The sequence below is a fragment of the Pelophylax lessonae genome (genome assembly GCF_965119305.1).
Source record: "Pelophylax lessonae genome assembly, chromosome: 6".
NCBI classification, from domain to species: domain Eukaryota; kingdom Metazoa; phylum Chordata; class Amphibia; order Anura; family Ranidae; genus Pelophylax; species Pelophylax lessonae.
Window position 1 is genome coordinate 271,526,484 of NC_138773.1, and position 12,750 is coordinate 271,539,233.

The 12,750-nt window shown below is 43.5% G+C and overlaps 1 protein-coding gene across 5 annotated transcripts in view; it reads right to left on the minus strand.

The window, feature by feature from the left end:
- Window positions 1-12,750, minus strand: part of PKP4 (plakophilin 4) — a 585,731-nt gene that overhangs the window by 183,627 nt on the left and 389,354 nt on the right. For 4 of the 5 annotated variants that reach the window (XM_082260327.1, XM_082260326.1, XM_082260325.1 and 1 more), the window contains exons 1-2: window positions 630-755; window positions 336-523 (exon numbers count right to left, since the gene is read on the minus strand). In XM_082260327.1, the coding sequence (XP_082116453.1) occupies window positions 336-523; window positions 630-669 (228 nt within the window). In that variant the 5' untranslated portion in view covers window positions 670-755. Of the gene's footprint in view, window positions 1-335; window positions 524-629; window positions 759-12,750 lie in introns of those variants that run through there. The other variant, XM_082260328.1, reaches the window with a different exon arrangement.

A 12,750-nucleotide genomic window follows, 5' to 3' on the forward strand; every position in this document is an offset into this window, starting at 1 on the left:
CCTGGATGGAGATGGGGCAGAGCCACTGTGGGTGCAGATTTGCATTTGTGGCCATTTTGGATCTGTAAGGTTGGAGGCTAGAAATCCAATGTTGTCTACCCCAGTTAGTAATATTTAATTTTAAAGAATAAATGGGGGTAAGAATACACTTGAATGGACTTTTTTTCCAGTCTTTGTTCCTGGCTTAAGCCTAAGCTACAATGGTGCTCTCTCTCTCTCACACCATATGATGTTCTCTCTCACAATGCATACCCATACTGCACATACTGTATATATCTGAACATTTCTACATACATACATAAAAACTTACACATAAATTTAAATGGAGAATGTACCTGAACAAAGGTCTGGCCTTCAGCTCTGGAGGACCTGACAATGTGGTTTCCGATGGGTCCCGTGAAGGAATGTTGCTGTCGTAGTTCAGGTTTCCCTGCGCTGTGGTTGTGAAAAGTCCCAGCTTCCTGGTAACCACTATCAGAGTACGAGTTCATTTGTGTTGAGCTTCTTGAATTGCCTAAAGATCCTAAACAGGAAGATGGTCTCAATTAGCTGAGCAGTGCTTTCTAAAGCAGGTGAAATCCTGTATGTGAATAATTGTAATATAGTAAAAATGAAAGCATGGAACAGACCCTCACTTTCATGAAGGGATGTCTGCTCTGGGGAATACATGGTGACTGGTTCTGGGTCAGCTCGTATGAGGAAGTGGTTGGGGTTAGTGGAGTCAGACAGTCTCTGTTTGGGGGGAACTCCAGACGCATCTGAAACAGAATAAAACAAACTTGTGACTTCTAAGGAAGGTGGTATCTGAGAAAGTTTTTTGCTAAGAAGGAAAACAATTGGCAAAGTGCCACTATACTCCTACTTAATTTTCATAAACTGATTTATCTAAACAAAATTTTAATAACAGTAATGGATAAATACAAGATTCAGATTTTCATTAGAATACAGAATATTTAAAACCAAAATGGTACAATGATATTTTCCAAAGGAGTTAAAATTGACTTCTACTGAAATGTTAACACAAAGCTAGAATAAGCCCAAACTTGTTACAAGAATAAGCTCCATGTTGCCCGGTTGGCTAAGTTTAGCCTTTTGGAGTGGACGTTACTATCTGGTTGCGTTTTTCCCACCCCTCATACCTACACCGCTTTGAGACACATCACACTCCGCTCATGGAGATGAGGCTGCTTCTGTCGATGGGCGATAGAGAAAATACGATTTTTGTAAGATCTTAACGTAAAATCTTTTTCTTTGATGTGCAGCCTCATCTCCATGAGCTGAGTGGGTTTATGCTCCTGCCATCAGGGAAAGTCTAGGCAGTAAAATTTGAATACACACGCCCAGGGGACTGTCCCTCTAGTCATAAACCCCCACTGCACAATCCAGCACATCAGTTTAGTTTAAAAGCAGTGAAGACAAAAAGACCAACCCTAAACAGAGGAGGGGGGGGGGGGCGCTGCGTCTGTCGACGGTCATCAGAGAAAAAGATTTTACAGGAAGAGGTTACAAAAATCGTATTTTCTCTATCGTCCGTCGACAGAAGCAGCCTCATCTCCATGAGCTGAGTGTGATGTCTCAAAGCAGTGTAGGTATGAGGGGTGGGAAAAACGCAACCAGATAGTAATGTCCGCTCCAAAAGGCTAAACTTAGCTAACCGGGCAACATGGAGCTTAACCAAACAGGAGCTCACCCAGAAAAAAGACACCAAAGAGAAGTACAAACATTCTCTTATGAAACAGCAGCCTGCAAAACCTTGCGGCCAAAAGATGCATCTGAAGATGCCAACAAATCCACCATGTAAAATTTGGTAAAGGTGTGCACAGACAAGCAAGTCGCTGCCTTACAAACTTGTACAACAGAGGCCTGATGGCGAAAAGCCCAAGAGGCACTCAGTGCTCTAGTAGAAAGCGCCTTCACAGGGAAAGGAGGAACCTGACCCTTGATTGAATAAGCCTGAACCACTGTGTGCCTGATCCCTCCCGAAATGGTCACATCCAAACCTTTGCGGGGATCGTCCAAAAGGACAAAGAGTCCTACTTCCTGAAGGACTCCGTAACCGTCAGATAAACTCTTAACGCCCGAACCACATCCAGAGAGTGCAAGGCAACTTCTCTGTGATTTTTAGGCTTAGGACATAAAGAAGGCAACACAATGTCTTCATTCAGGTGAAAGTCTGACACCACCTTAAGAAGAAAAGACGGATTGGGTCGGAGGACCACTTTATCCCAGTGGACCATCAAATAAAGAACGACATGACAACGCCGCCAACTAAGAGACTCTGCGGGCAGAAGTGGTAGCCACTAGGTAGGCAACCTTCTGCGACAAAGAAAGCAGAGAAATCTCCCTAATCTCAAAAGGAGGCTTTTGAAGATCAGACAAAACCAGATTAAGATGCCACAGAGGCAACGGGGATCTCCTCAGAGGGGCCAGATGACGCACCCCCTGAATGAAGGTGCAAATCAAACTAAGAGTAGCCAACAGCCTTGGAAGTAAATAGCCGAGGCTTACACCTGACCCTTGATAGTCCCCAACGCCAAGCGCTGCTCAACCCCTTTTTGCAAAAAAGGCCAGAACCCTAGCTATCAAAAAAGAGCAAGGGTGCAGCTGCAGCGATTCACACCATGAAATGTACGATTTCCACGTACGATGATAGATCTTCCTAGAGGTCGATTTCCTGGCCTTCAAAAAGGTAGGAATCACCGAATCAGAGAGACCTCTATCCCTCAACACCTTGCTTTCAACAGCCAAGCCATTAAAGCCAGCGTCCGTAAAACAGGATGGAAGATCGGTCCTTGAGATAGAAGATCTTCCTGCAGAGGAAGACACCGTGAAGGATCCACGACCATTTTTACCAGTTCTGCGTACCAAGTCTGCCGAGGCCAGTCTGGAGCCACCAGAATGACTGGAATGCCTTCCATCGCCGCCCGGCGGAGAAACCTCGGAAGGAGAATGAGCGGATGGAAGGCATATAACAGGCGATACCGACCCCAAGGAGCCACCGGAGCGTCTGGCGTTGGCTAGAGGATCCCGAGACCTGGCCTCAAACCTCTGAAATTTTCTGTTGAGACGGAACGCAAACAGATCCAACTCTGGAGTCCCCCACCGGGCACACAGGAGATGAAATACCTCCAGATGCAGGGACCACTCCCCCTGATCCATCACCTGACGACTTGCCAATTCTCCACACCCGGGATGTGGACCGCGGAAAGAGCCGGAACATTGTGTTCTGCCCATACCAGAATCTCGGCCACCTCCTTGGCCGCCAGGGCACTCCTGGTGCCCCCTTGATGATTGATGTAAGCCACGGCTGTGCCATTGTCCAACTTGACCTGAACTGGAGAGCCACGTAGCCGACTTGTCCAGGGAAGCAGGCAGAGCTTGATCGCTCTCAGCTCAAGGATATTGATCAGCAATGAAGACTCTTCTGTCGTTCAAGTTCCCTGGGCACAGAGCTTCCCCAGCACTCCACCCCAGCCTGACGTCCGTGGTGACCACCGTCCAAAACATCGGCAGGAAGGACTTGCCCTGGCATAGGACAGACGATTGGAGCCACCAAGAGAGCCGACTTTGTGAGATACCTCAACCGAATCTTCTGGTCCAATGACCGAGGATCTCTGCTCCATTTTGACAGAATCTCCTTCTGCAGCTGTCTTGTGTGAGACTGAGCAAATGGGACCACTTCGAAGGTCGAGACCATCAGACCAAGGGCCCTCATGCAAGCCTCCCATCACCTGGTCCAACAGATCCAGCTGTTACGGAGGAACAGTCTCGGGGTCCAAAGACTCCCACAACTAATCCATTCCGTCACCGTCAGGAAAAAAAAAAAAACCCCAACCAAAGTAGCATTTAGGAAAGGAGCTTTTTAGCAAAACGCCTGACATGCCTAAATGAGTGTAAACGTGTCTAAACGCACTTAAGCAATAGAGATGTTCAGAGCTTGAGATGTTTTTCATTTCAGTGACCAGAAAAAATATTCTGGCCAATTTAATAAATGCTCAAGCACTTGATGCACCTAAAAGAGTTTGCAAAAATGCAGCTTAGGTATATTTAAGCTGCTTTTCTCTGCCAAGAGAAGTGTTTAGAAAGGCCTAGTGTGCATGAAGCCCAATACTTACCCTATATCTCTTGAACTGTTCCCTGCAGAATCACTATTTTTTAATCCAATGTCGAACCCTTTTAGGGCCCAATGACAGCATCATTAAAGTTACTTCCTGTGAGGGCAGGACATAAAGAACCCATTCCTTTGGGGGTGCATCATAAAGCCACTCTTTTCTCATAGGGAGTCCAAAGGAGAAACCATTTATTTCAAACTGTATACAGCTGTTTCAGGCTTGCTCATCAGGGCAGTGTATGAAAGCTGTGGCTTCTATGGAGTATAGGGGCACAAGACAGTATAAACCAGACAGTTTAGGGTTATTCAGCTGTCTTTACTAGAAATTAGCAGTTTTAAAACAGCTGGCCCAGGGACATAATTATTCACATGGCTCCATCCACTAAGCTGTAGAATTGAATAAAAACCATTATTTTTGGAATTTATTCGATGTGAGGCAAGCTCTATTGTGCTTAACAATAGAAGCCAAAAACTTCAGTACATGGACCATATAAAAAAAAAAAAATTGTTTCCATTGGCTAATTAAATGTATGTGAGTGTAGTAAAGTCTAACAGCAAATTAGGACAAACTCGATTAGTCAGAGTAAACAAGCATAAAAAAATTTGAGAATGTTCCAGTTCTTGCAACTACACCTGACCAACCAAAAACATATGCCAAAGAAATGTTAGAGCACAAACATGAAAAATACAGTAAAGACAATTGGAAAAAATAAATAAATGTTCACTATGCTAACTGCAGCCTGAAGAATAATCTTCAACGATAAGAGCAGTATTACACTCAAAACAAACTTTTATTATATTGCAGCTTACCATTTCATAGATGTGATGGTTGCATTCGTTTTCTTTTGAGGCTCTCTTTCTTTTATTTAAATCTAGTAAACCAGCCAGCAAGTCTGTTATTTTTCACAAGTTCAAGCTCGCAAGCAGAATGTATCAATTTACATGGATGAGACAAACCACCTAGCACTGACTGAGGTGATTAACCAGCTGTTATTTATTAATGCAAAACTTTTATCCCAAAAGGAAAAATCTTTTTGGTGTACCTGATTAAAAAGTGTAAGCTGAAGTTTGGCTTCAATTTGTTAGTGTATCTAAATCTGCTAATATATTTAACATCAATTTGCTTCTCTGCCGCTCTTCCCCCCCAACTGACAGTGCTGCTATCCCTCCTGTGCTCAGCCCTCCAGAGTTGTGTGTCACTAAGAGAGGAGGTGTGTTACTAGCCAGATCACCAGGTGAAAACAGAGGGGGAAAAAAAACCAAAGAGAAGAAAGCGGATGCAGCCACCATATCCAATCATTTATAAGCTGCAAAAGAATACATTTTTGGTTTTGGGTTTAATACCACCTAAAAGCCGTTGTACTACAAAATACTTGTACGATAATATAGGGCCAGGAAGCACTACTGGGAGCTACATATTTTATGTTTTATACTGAGGCAAAGCACTTGAGAGGTTCATGACTAATGAAAACTTGACATTTTATCGGATTTTGGTTGTTAGGCAGTGATCCAACCATCAAAAAATCTTTCATAGCTTTGACATTAAATATATTAATAATGCACATTGCTAGAGCAGTCTGCAGACTGAAAATAGTGTCAGGTGGATAGAAATATAAAGCATAGGGACTGAGTCCCGGTTCACACATATGCGATATCAGACATCGCATGTGATTCACAGCGAACTGCTCTGCAAATAACATGCGATGTCTGTGCATTGCAAATTCAACCAGGGCTTGTTCACACATGTGATGCGGGAACCCTGCGAATCCACTGCGGGTTCCCACATCGCACTCAACTCGTAGGCAGTTCACACTGCCATATGTGAATGGCTGGGGGTGTCAATACAAAGTTAACTACAGCCCCAGATCAGTTTGCATATGGCAGTATGAACTGTCAGTTCGGACATGAATCGGATGGCATAGGTGGGAACACCCATGTGATGCGATTCTGGTGCGGAATGGGTCCTGTGCGACTATGTATTGCTGAATTCGCATTGCATTTGGACCAATCTGTATGGCTGAATTCACAACGCACAGACATCGCGTGTGATTTGCAGAGGAGTGAACTGCAAATCACAAGCGATGTCTGACATCGCATATGTGTGAACCCGCACTCAGTGGCTGACAAGCTTTCCTTGCACTGTTAGCCTCCTGGATGAGGATCCCACAAGGGGACACCGAGTGTGGGCTTCCTTCATGTACGGCTTCCTCACTAAGTCTAAAAACATAACTTTAGTACAATCGGATTCCACCCCAATTCGGTACTCTTATCTGTGTGTGTTTTTGAAACTGGTAGGAACATTACGCTGTAAGCTTCGAAGGAAGTGTGGCTTGATGTACACAATTATCTATACACTCTGTAAAGCAGACTGCAATTTGATATTACTATATAAATATAATAAACAAATCATCAAAAGGATTAGAGCCCAATATCCACAAAAAGCTTACAAATGAAAATACTTTGGCTGTATTTAAATTAAAAAACATACTTTCTACTGAAAAAAACTGCAATATATATTTATACATACACAAAAATATAAATATATATATATATATATATATATATATATACACACATACACACACGCATACATACACGTGACAGGTTAGTATGTTGTGAGCTGAAAACAGAGCTCTGAGTTTAGAATACTGCAAAAACAAGTGCATTCATTCTGACTGTTGTATACTATAATCTTTAGGCCTCTTTCACACATGCAAACTTAGTTTTATCAGTTCAGTCACTTTTTTTTTTTTTTTTCAAATAAAAAAAAACATATGAAGTTTTTTTACATCTGCCACTTAACCACTTGAGCCCCAGAGCCATTAGTTCATGCAAAAACAAACGGTTTTCCGTTAACATCAGTTTTTCCTCCGATCCGTTTTTTTTTTTTTAAACCAGTGGTCCTCAACTCCGGTCCTCAGGGCCCACTAACAGGCCAGATTTTAAGTATTACCTTGGGGAGATGCAGACTAGAGTACTGAAATCACTGAGCAGCAAATTATATCACCTGTGTTGTATTTCAGTTATCTTGCAAACCTGGCCTGTTAGTGGGCCCTGAGGACCAGGGTTGAGGACCACTGTTTTAAACGGAAGAAAAATAGGGCTTTGATTCGTTCCAAAAAACAGATGTTGATGGAAGCGGATGTAAACCGATGTAAACAGACGATCATCAGTTTACATCTGCTTTTTCAGTGAGATGCATTGATGTTCCTTTTTCCTCCATCAATGGATGGATAAAAAACAGACAAAGGGTCAGCATGTGTAAGCCCTTGTTCACATTGGACCGATTTGACAAGTTTCTCACTACTTTTGACGACTTCGGGGGACAATTTCAATAGACATCTGTGCAGGCAACTACACAGAGGTCTGTCAAATCGTACCTGAACTTGCACTGACATGCGGGTTTGAAAAAGTGCGAGTTTAGCTGATTTCAAACCCGCCCTTAGTGTGAACAAGGGCTAAAAGAGACACTTATTATCAGGACATAGGCTTCAACAAAATAGTCAGTGAGCTGATCATTTCTTTAGTTGTCCTCAAAATAGGAGCACTGGTAGATAATTTTTTGTAGCCCATGTCCTGAAAACAAGCCAGGGCACAGTAATTTCACCTGTGCTGCTTTCTCCTGGTTTAGTTGAAAACTACCTCCTCCAACAACTTCCCTACACCCGCTGCAGTAATCTTCCAGTGTACTGGGGGATAACAGAGCCGAGGGAGCAGGGACAGACACTCATGAAGGGCACCTCATTATTTCCACAGTTTACGCCCAACTTCACTACTCACAAAGCTGTACTATCCCTTCCATAAAAGAAAAACTCTCGGAATTGGGGACGGCTGGATGACTGAAAAGTCTACTTCATTCATAGATCCTTTTTTATTCATAGATCACAATAACCAAAATTTGACTTGGGAGTTTTATTAAAAGAATGCTAAATATGAACTAAGTTGTGCTGGATTGGAAACCAAAACAAACTTATTAGCTCTACGGTTTTCACTTTCCTTCAATTAATCAGTTGCCCTGGATTCAAAGAATCAATTTAGATTTCATTGCATCTCTAACACTGAATTACTTGGCAGCGCTATGCAGATGTTTTAGGCTGGGTGGATGTGTTATGGATGTTAATACAGAACTGATTAATGTGTAGAATGGAAGCTTGTGGAAAGGGCTCTAATCCTTCATTCCAGACTGTTGAGCCTTGTTGACACGCTAAAAAAAATAAAAAAATAAAAATCAGAAAGCACTTCATGGTGCAGAAAATAAAAAAAAAAAATGATTTCAAAAGCGACTCCTGCAAACTGACAGATGCTGATAATCATCCAGCATGAATGGGCAAATTGAGAGGTATGTGCTGGTGCTTCTTCCTGCAGCTCTAGTAGATAAAAGAACATTGAGCTAATGGTAGTATTGTTATACTAACAAAAGCAAAACTGACCCAATTCTGGAGGAAAAATTACACTTACATTTTAATACTAACAGAGTGGGCTGTAACTAAGAAAGGGTATTAAGGGCAACTGTAAAAAAAAAAAAGATAAAATGTCAAAATAAAGAAAAATATTCAAGCTTAGTCTAAACCTATGACAGACACTGTAAATATTTTCAATAGTGATAGCAAAAAGAAAAAGAAGCAGCGTATGCCAGGTAAGAGGAAGGATCAATATAAGGAGCAGAGTACTACAGATACCCAACAAAACAAACTGGTGATGATCCAAGCAGCACGATAAGAGATCCCTATGGCCAGAATCTCACAGGCACACCAGGTAAAAAATAAAGGTAGCATGACCACTGCCACAGTATAACAATTAAAACCACTAGTTGGACTGTTCCTTTAGGAACTAAAACAATCACATGACAAAGAAACCATTAAAAAAATATAAACTAGATGCCAGCACATTTGCGTTACTACAAATTTGATTGTAAGCTCTGTTTGTAGTTCCACTTGATGTCTGTGCTAAGGCTAACAAGTGAAAAGGACTACTAGAATTTTCATTAACCTGTGAAAAAGAGTACATGCTCATGCAATAGCAATACCGAATAACGAAACTGGACCCAGTAAAGCAAGGAGGAGGATGTTGTCAGACCCTTGCTTTTTCCTTGAGTGTTTGGAGAGCCATCACAAGCTGCATGTCTAGGGCTGTGTAAGTTGCAAACGTGGAAACTCAAGTCAGAAAATAAGTTCTGTTGGTCCCTTTTGCAGGCATAGCTATGTAAAACATTAAAAACAAGTGCTTATATTGTCTTAAATCCCCTAATACACAGTCTTATTTTGCTCTGCACATGTTCAGTTGCTCTCTATTTTTAGCAACTGCAGAATTTGTAGAGTCCAATGTTCTGACAGCCCTAAAAGTGGAAATAAACACTCTTATTCTTTACGGCCAAGTAAGCTGCTTCTATTTGGTTTGCAATTGCCATGGTGCTGCACAGTTGATCAGTTATGACACCAGCCGTTTGATGGTTTGACAGTTTGGTAGTGGACACAAGCAAATTTGACAGTTAGCAATCCCGGGATTCCAGGAATGTAACTTTTTTGAAACCGATGGGTTTAGTTCAGCTTTATGATTTGCTTCTGCTCGGGGCAATTTATAGCACAAGTTGATTTTGGAAGCATAATAATTATTAGTGTTGAAGGTATGTTCCTTGGTACAGAACATTATTTTTATTAAGTTTTGGGTAGTTCCGCTTCACAGCAGAACTCAACCCTGCTATCATTTTAAGCCAAGGAAGCTGCTATCTTGGCCTCTAATCTTCAACTGCCATGATGCTGCATTTGATCAGTTATGACACCAGCCATTGGATGGTTTGACAGTTTGGTTGAGAGCACAACCACTGTGATAGTCACATAGCCAGGAATGCAACTGTTCTCTAAAATTGGTTCCACTTTAAATTATGAATATATATATATATATATGTGTGTCTGTGTCTGTGTCTGTGTGTGTGTCTGTGTGTGTGTCTGTGTGTGTGTCTGTGTGTGTGTCTGTGTGTGTGTCTGTGTGTGTGTGTGTCTGTGTGTGCGTGTGTCTGTGTGTGCGTGTGTCTGTGTGTGCGTGTGCGTGTGTGCGTGTGTGTGCCTGTGTGTGCCTGTGCGTGCGTGTGCCTGTGCGTGCGTGTGCCTGTGCGTGCGTGTGCCTGTGCGTGCGCCTGTGCGTGCGTGCGCCTGTGCGTGCGTGTGCCTGTGTGTGCGTGTGCCTGTGTGTGCCTGTGTGTGTGTGTCTGTGTCTGTGTGTCTGTGTGTCTGTGTGTCTGTGTGTGTGTCTGTGTGTGTGTCTGTGTGTGTGTCTGTGTGTGTGTCTGTGTGTGTGTCTGTGTGTGTGTCTGTGTGTGTGTCTGTGTGTGTCTGTGTGTGTGTGTCTGTGTGTGTGTGTCTGTGTGTCTGTGTGTGTGTCTGTGTGTGTGTCTGTGTGTGTGTCTGTGTGTGTGTCTGTGTGTCTGTGTGTGTGTGTGTCTGCGTGTGTGTGCCTGTGCGTGTGTGCCTGTGTCTGTGTGTCTGTGTGCCTGTGTGTCTGTGTGTGTGTCTGTGTGTGTGTGTCTGTGTGTGTGTGTCTGTGTGTGTGTGTCTGTGTGTGTGTCTGTGTGTGTGTCTGTGTGTGTGTCTGTGTGTGTGTGTCTGTGTGTGTCTGTGTGTGTGTCTGTGTGTGTGCCTGTGTGTGCCTGTGTGTGTCTGTGTGTGTGTGTCTGTGTCTGTGTGTCTGTGTGTGTGTGTCTGTGTGTCTGTGTCTGTGTGTCTGTGTGTGTGTCTGTGTGTCTGTGTGTGTGTCTGTGTGTGTGTCTGTGTGTCTGTGTGTGTGTGTGTGTGTCTGTGTGTCTGTGTGTGTGTGTGTCTGTGTCTGTGTGTGTGTCTGCGTGTGTGTGCCTGTGCGTGTGTGTCTGTGTGTCTGTGTCTGTGTGCCTGTGTGTCTGTGTGTGTGTCTGTGTGTGTGTCTGTGTGTGTGTCTGTGTGTGTGTGTGTCTGTGTGTGTGTGTGTCTGTGTGTCTGTGTGTCTGTGTGTGTGTGTGTCTGTGTGTGTGTGTGTGTCTGTGTGTGTGTCTGTGTGTGTGTGTGTGTGTCTGTGTGTGTGTGTGTGTGTCTGTGTGTGTGTGTGTCTGTGTGTGTGTGTCTGTGTGTGTGTGTCTGTGTGTGTGTGTCTGTGTGTGTGTGTCTGTGTGTGTGTGTCTGTGTGTGTGTGTCTGTGTGTGTGTCTGTGTGTGTGTGTGTGTGTGTGTGTGTGTGTCTGTGTGTGTGTGTGTGTGTGTCTGTGTGTGTGTGTGTGTCTGTGTGTCTGTGTGTGTGTGTGTCTGTGTGTGTGTAGGAATATGATGCATTGTCCTTTTCCACCTCTTTTAGTTTAAAACATCCCTACTGAAAGCAAACTTGTGCAGAAAAACATTTTACACACTGCTTAGGAAAGTAGGCTATATAAAGTACCATTTTATACCTTTAGGTCTTGGCAGAAGATTTTAACATCTACCAAACACTCTCCAGACTTAAAGTGATACTAAAGTCTTTTTTTTTTTTAGGTTATGCTTACCTGCTCTGTGCAGTTGGTTTTGCACAGAGCAGCCCAGATCCTCCTCTTCTTAGGTCCCCCGCCAGTGCTCCTGACTCTTCCCTCCTGCTGGGAGCCCCCACAGCAAGAAGCTTGCGTCGGGGGCACCCAAGCAGGTGCGCTCTTGACCCGCGGCTCTGTGCATCCATTTACACACAGAGCCGTTGATCAGCCCTGCCCCCTCCATCTCCTGATTGGCTCACTGACTGTGAGCCATCACTTCAAATCCAATGGCATTCTACCCCTATGCACCGGGGAGGATAAGCCTACTATACTATGCCTTAGCACCCTCTTCTCTGCAACCCCCTAAATACAACCAAAATGGACGAGAGAATTGGTGCTAGATTAGGATACACAAGATTGGTCCCAAAAATGGGAAACAACCGAAACCTGCTCTTGCAATGCACTGGTAGTGGTCAAGACCAACTATAATGTCCTAACATGTTGGTATTAAGTATCAAGCTGATCACTTACTATGTGCCAGAATACTCATCATTTTGCTTCAAAAGGGTGTGGACAGATGGGAACATCTCTCTATATATGATGGGTCTGCAAGGTAGCATGGCACTTCTAGGAAGACATATTCTAAATGATCTCTTACATTGATTCCACTTTCCCTTTTTAGCCTAACACGCACTCCTAGATCTTGAAACTCCAGACTTCTCCAGGACTTTGTTCAAATTACTACTGCACATTCCAACATCAGCCATGCAGACAATTGCCATAGCCTGCTGCTATCCAACACTTCTGGGTGTGCATGTTCACTTTTGGGTGATTTGGTTTCCTCCTGTAAGCTGCTGTGATCTTTTGATGTCCCACAAAAGTTACAGAGGGTTGAGACAAACTGTTTAATACTGACAAGGGTTCTCACAATGTTTAGCTCTTATTCATTTATATTAAAACACCTAGTTCCACTGCAGGGAGCACATGTGCAGTGTTTAATTCTCCTGGTCTCTATGATGAGCTCAGTAACTGTGACAGGAGAGAGTACACACTACACATGTGCAGCCTGCACAAACAGGACGGTGCTCCCTCCCATGGTACTAGGGGTGCTGGTCCCGATGGCTACCCTTCCCTACAATAGCAAATGGCTGGAAGGTAGATTTAGAGAAATATGCGCT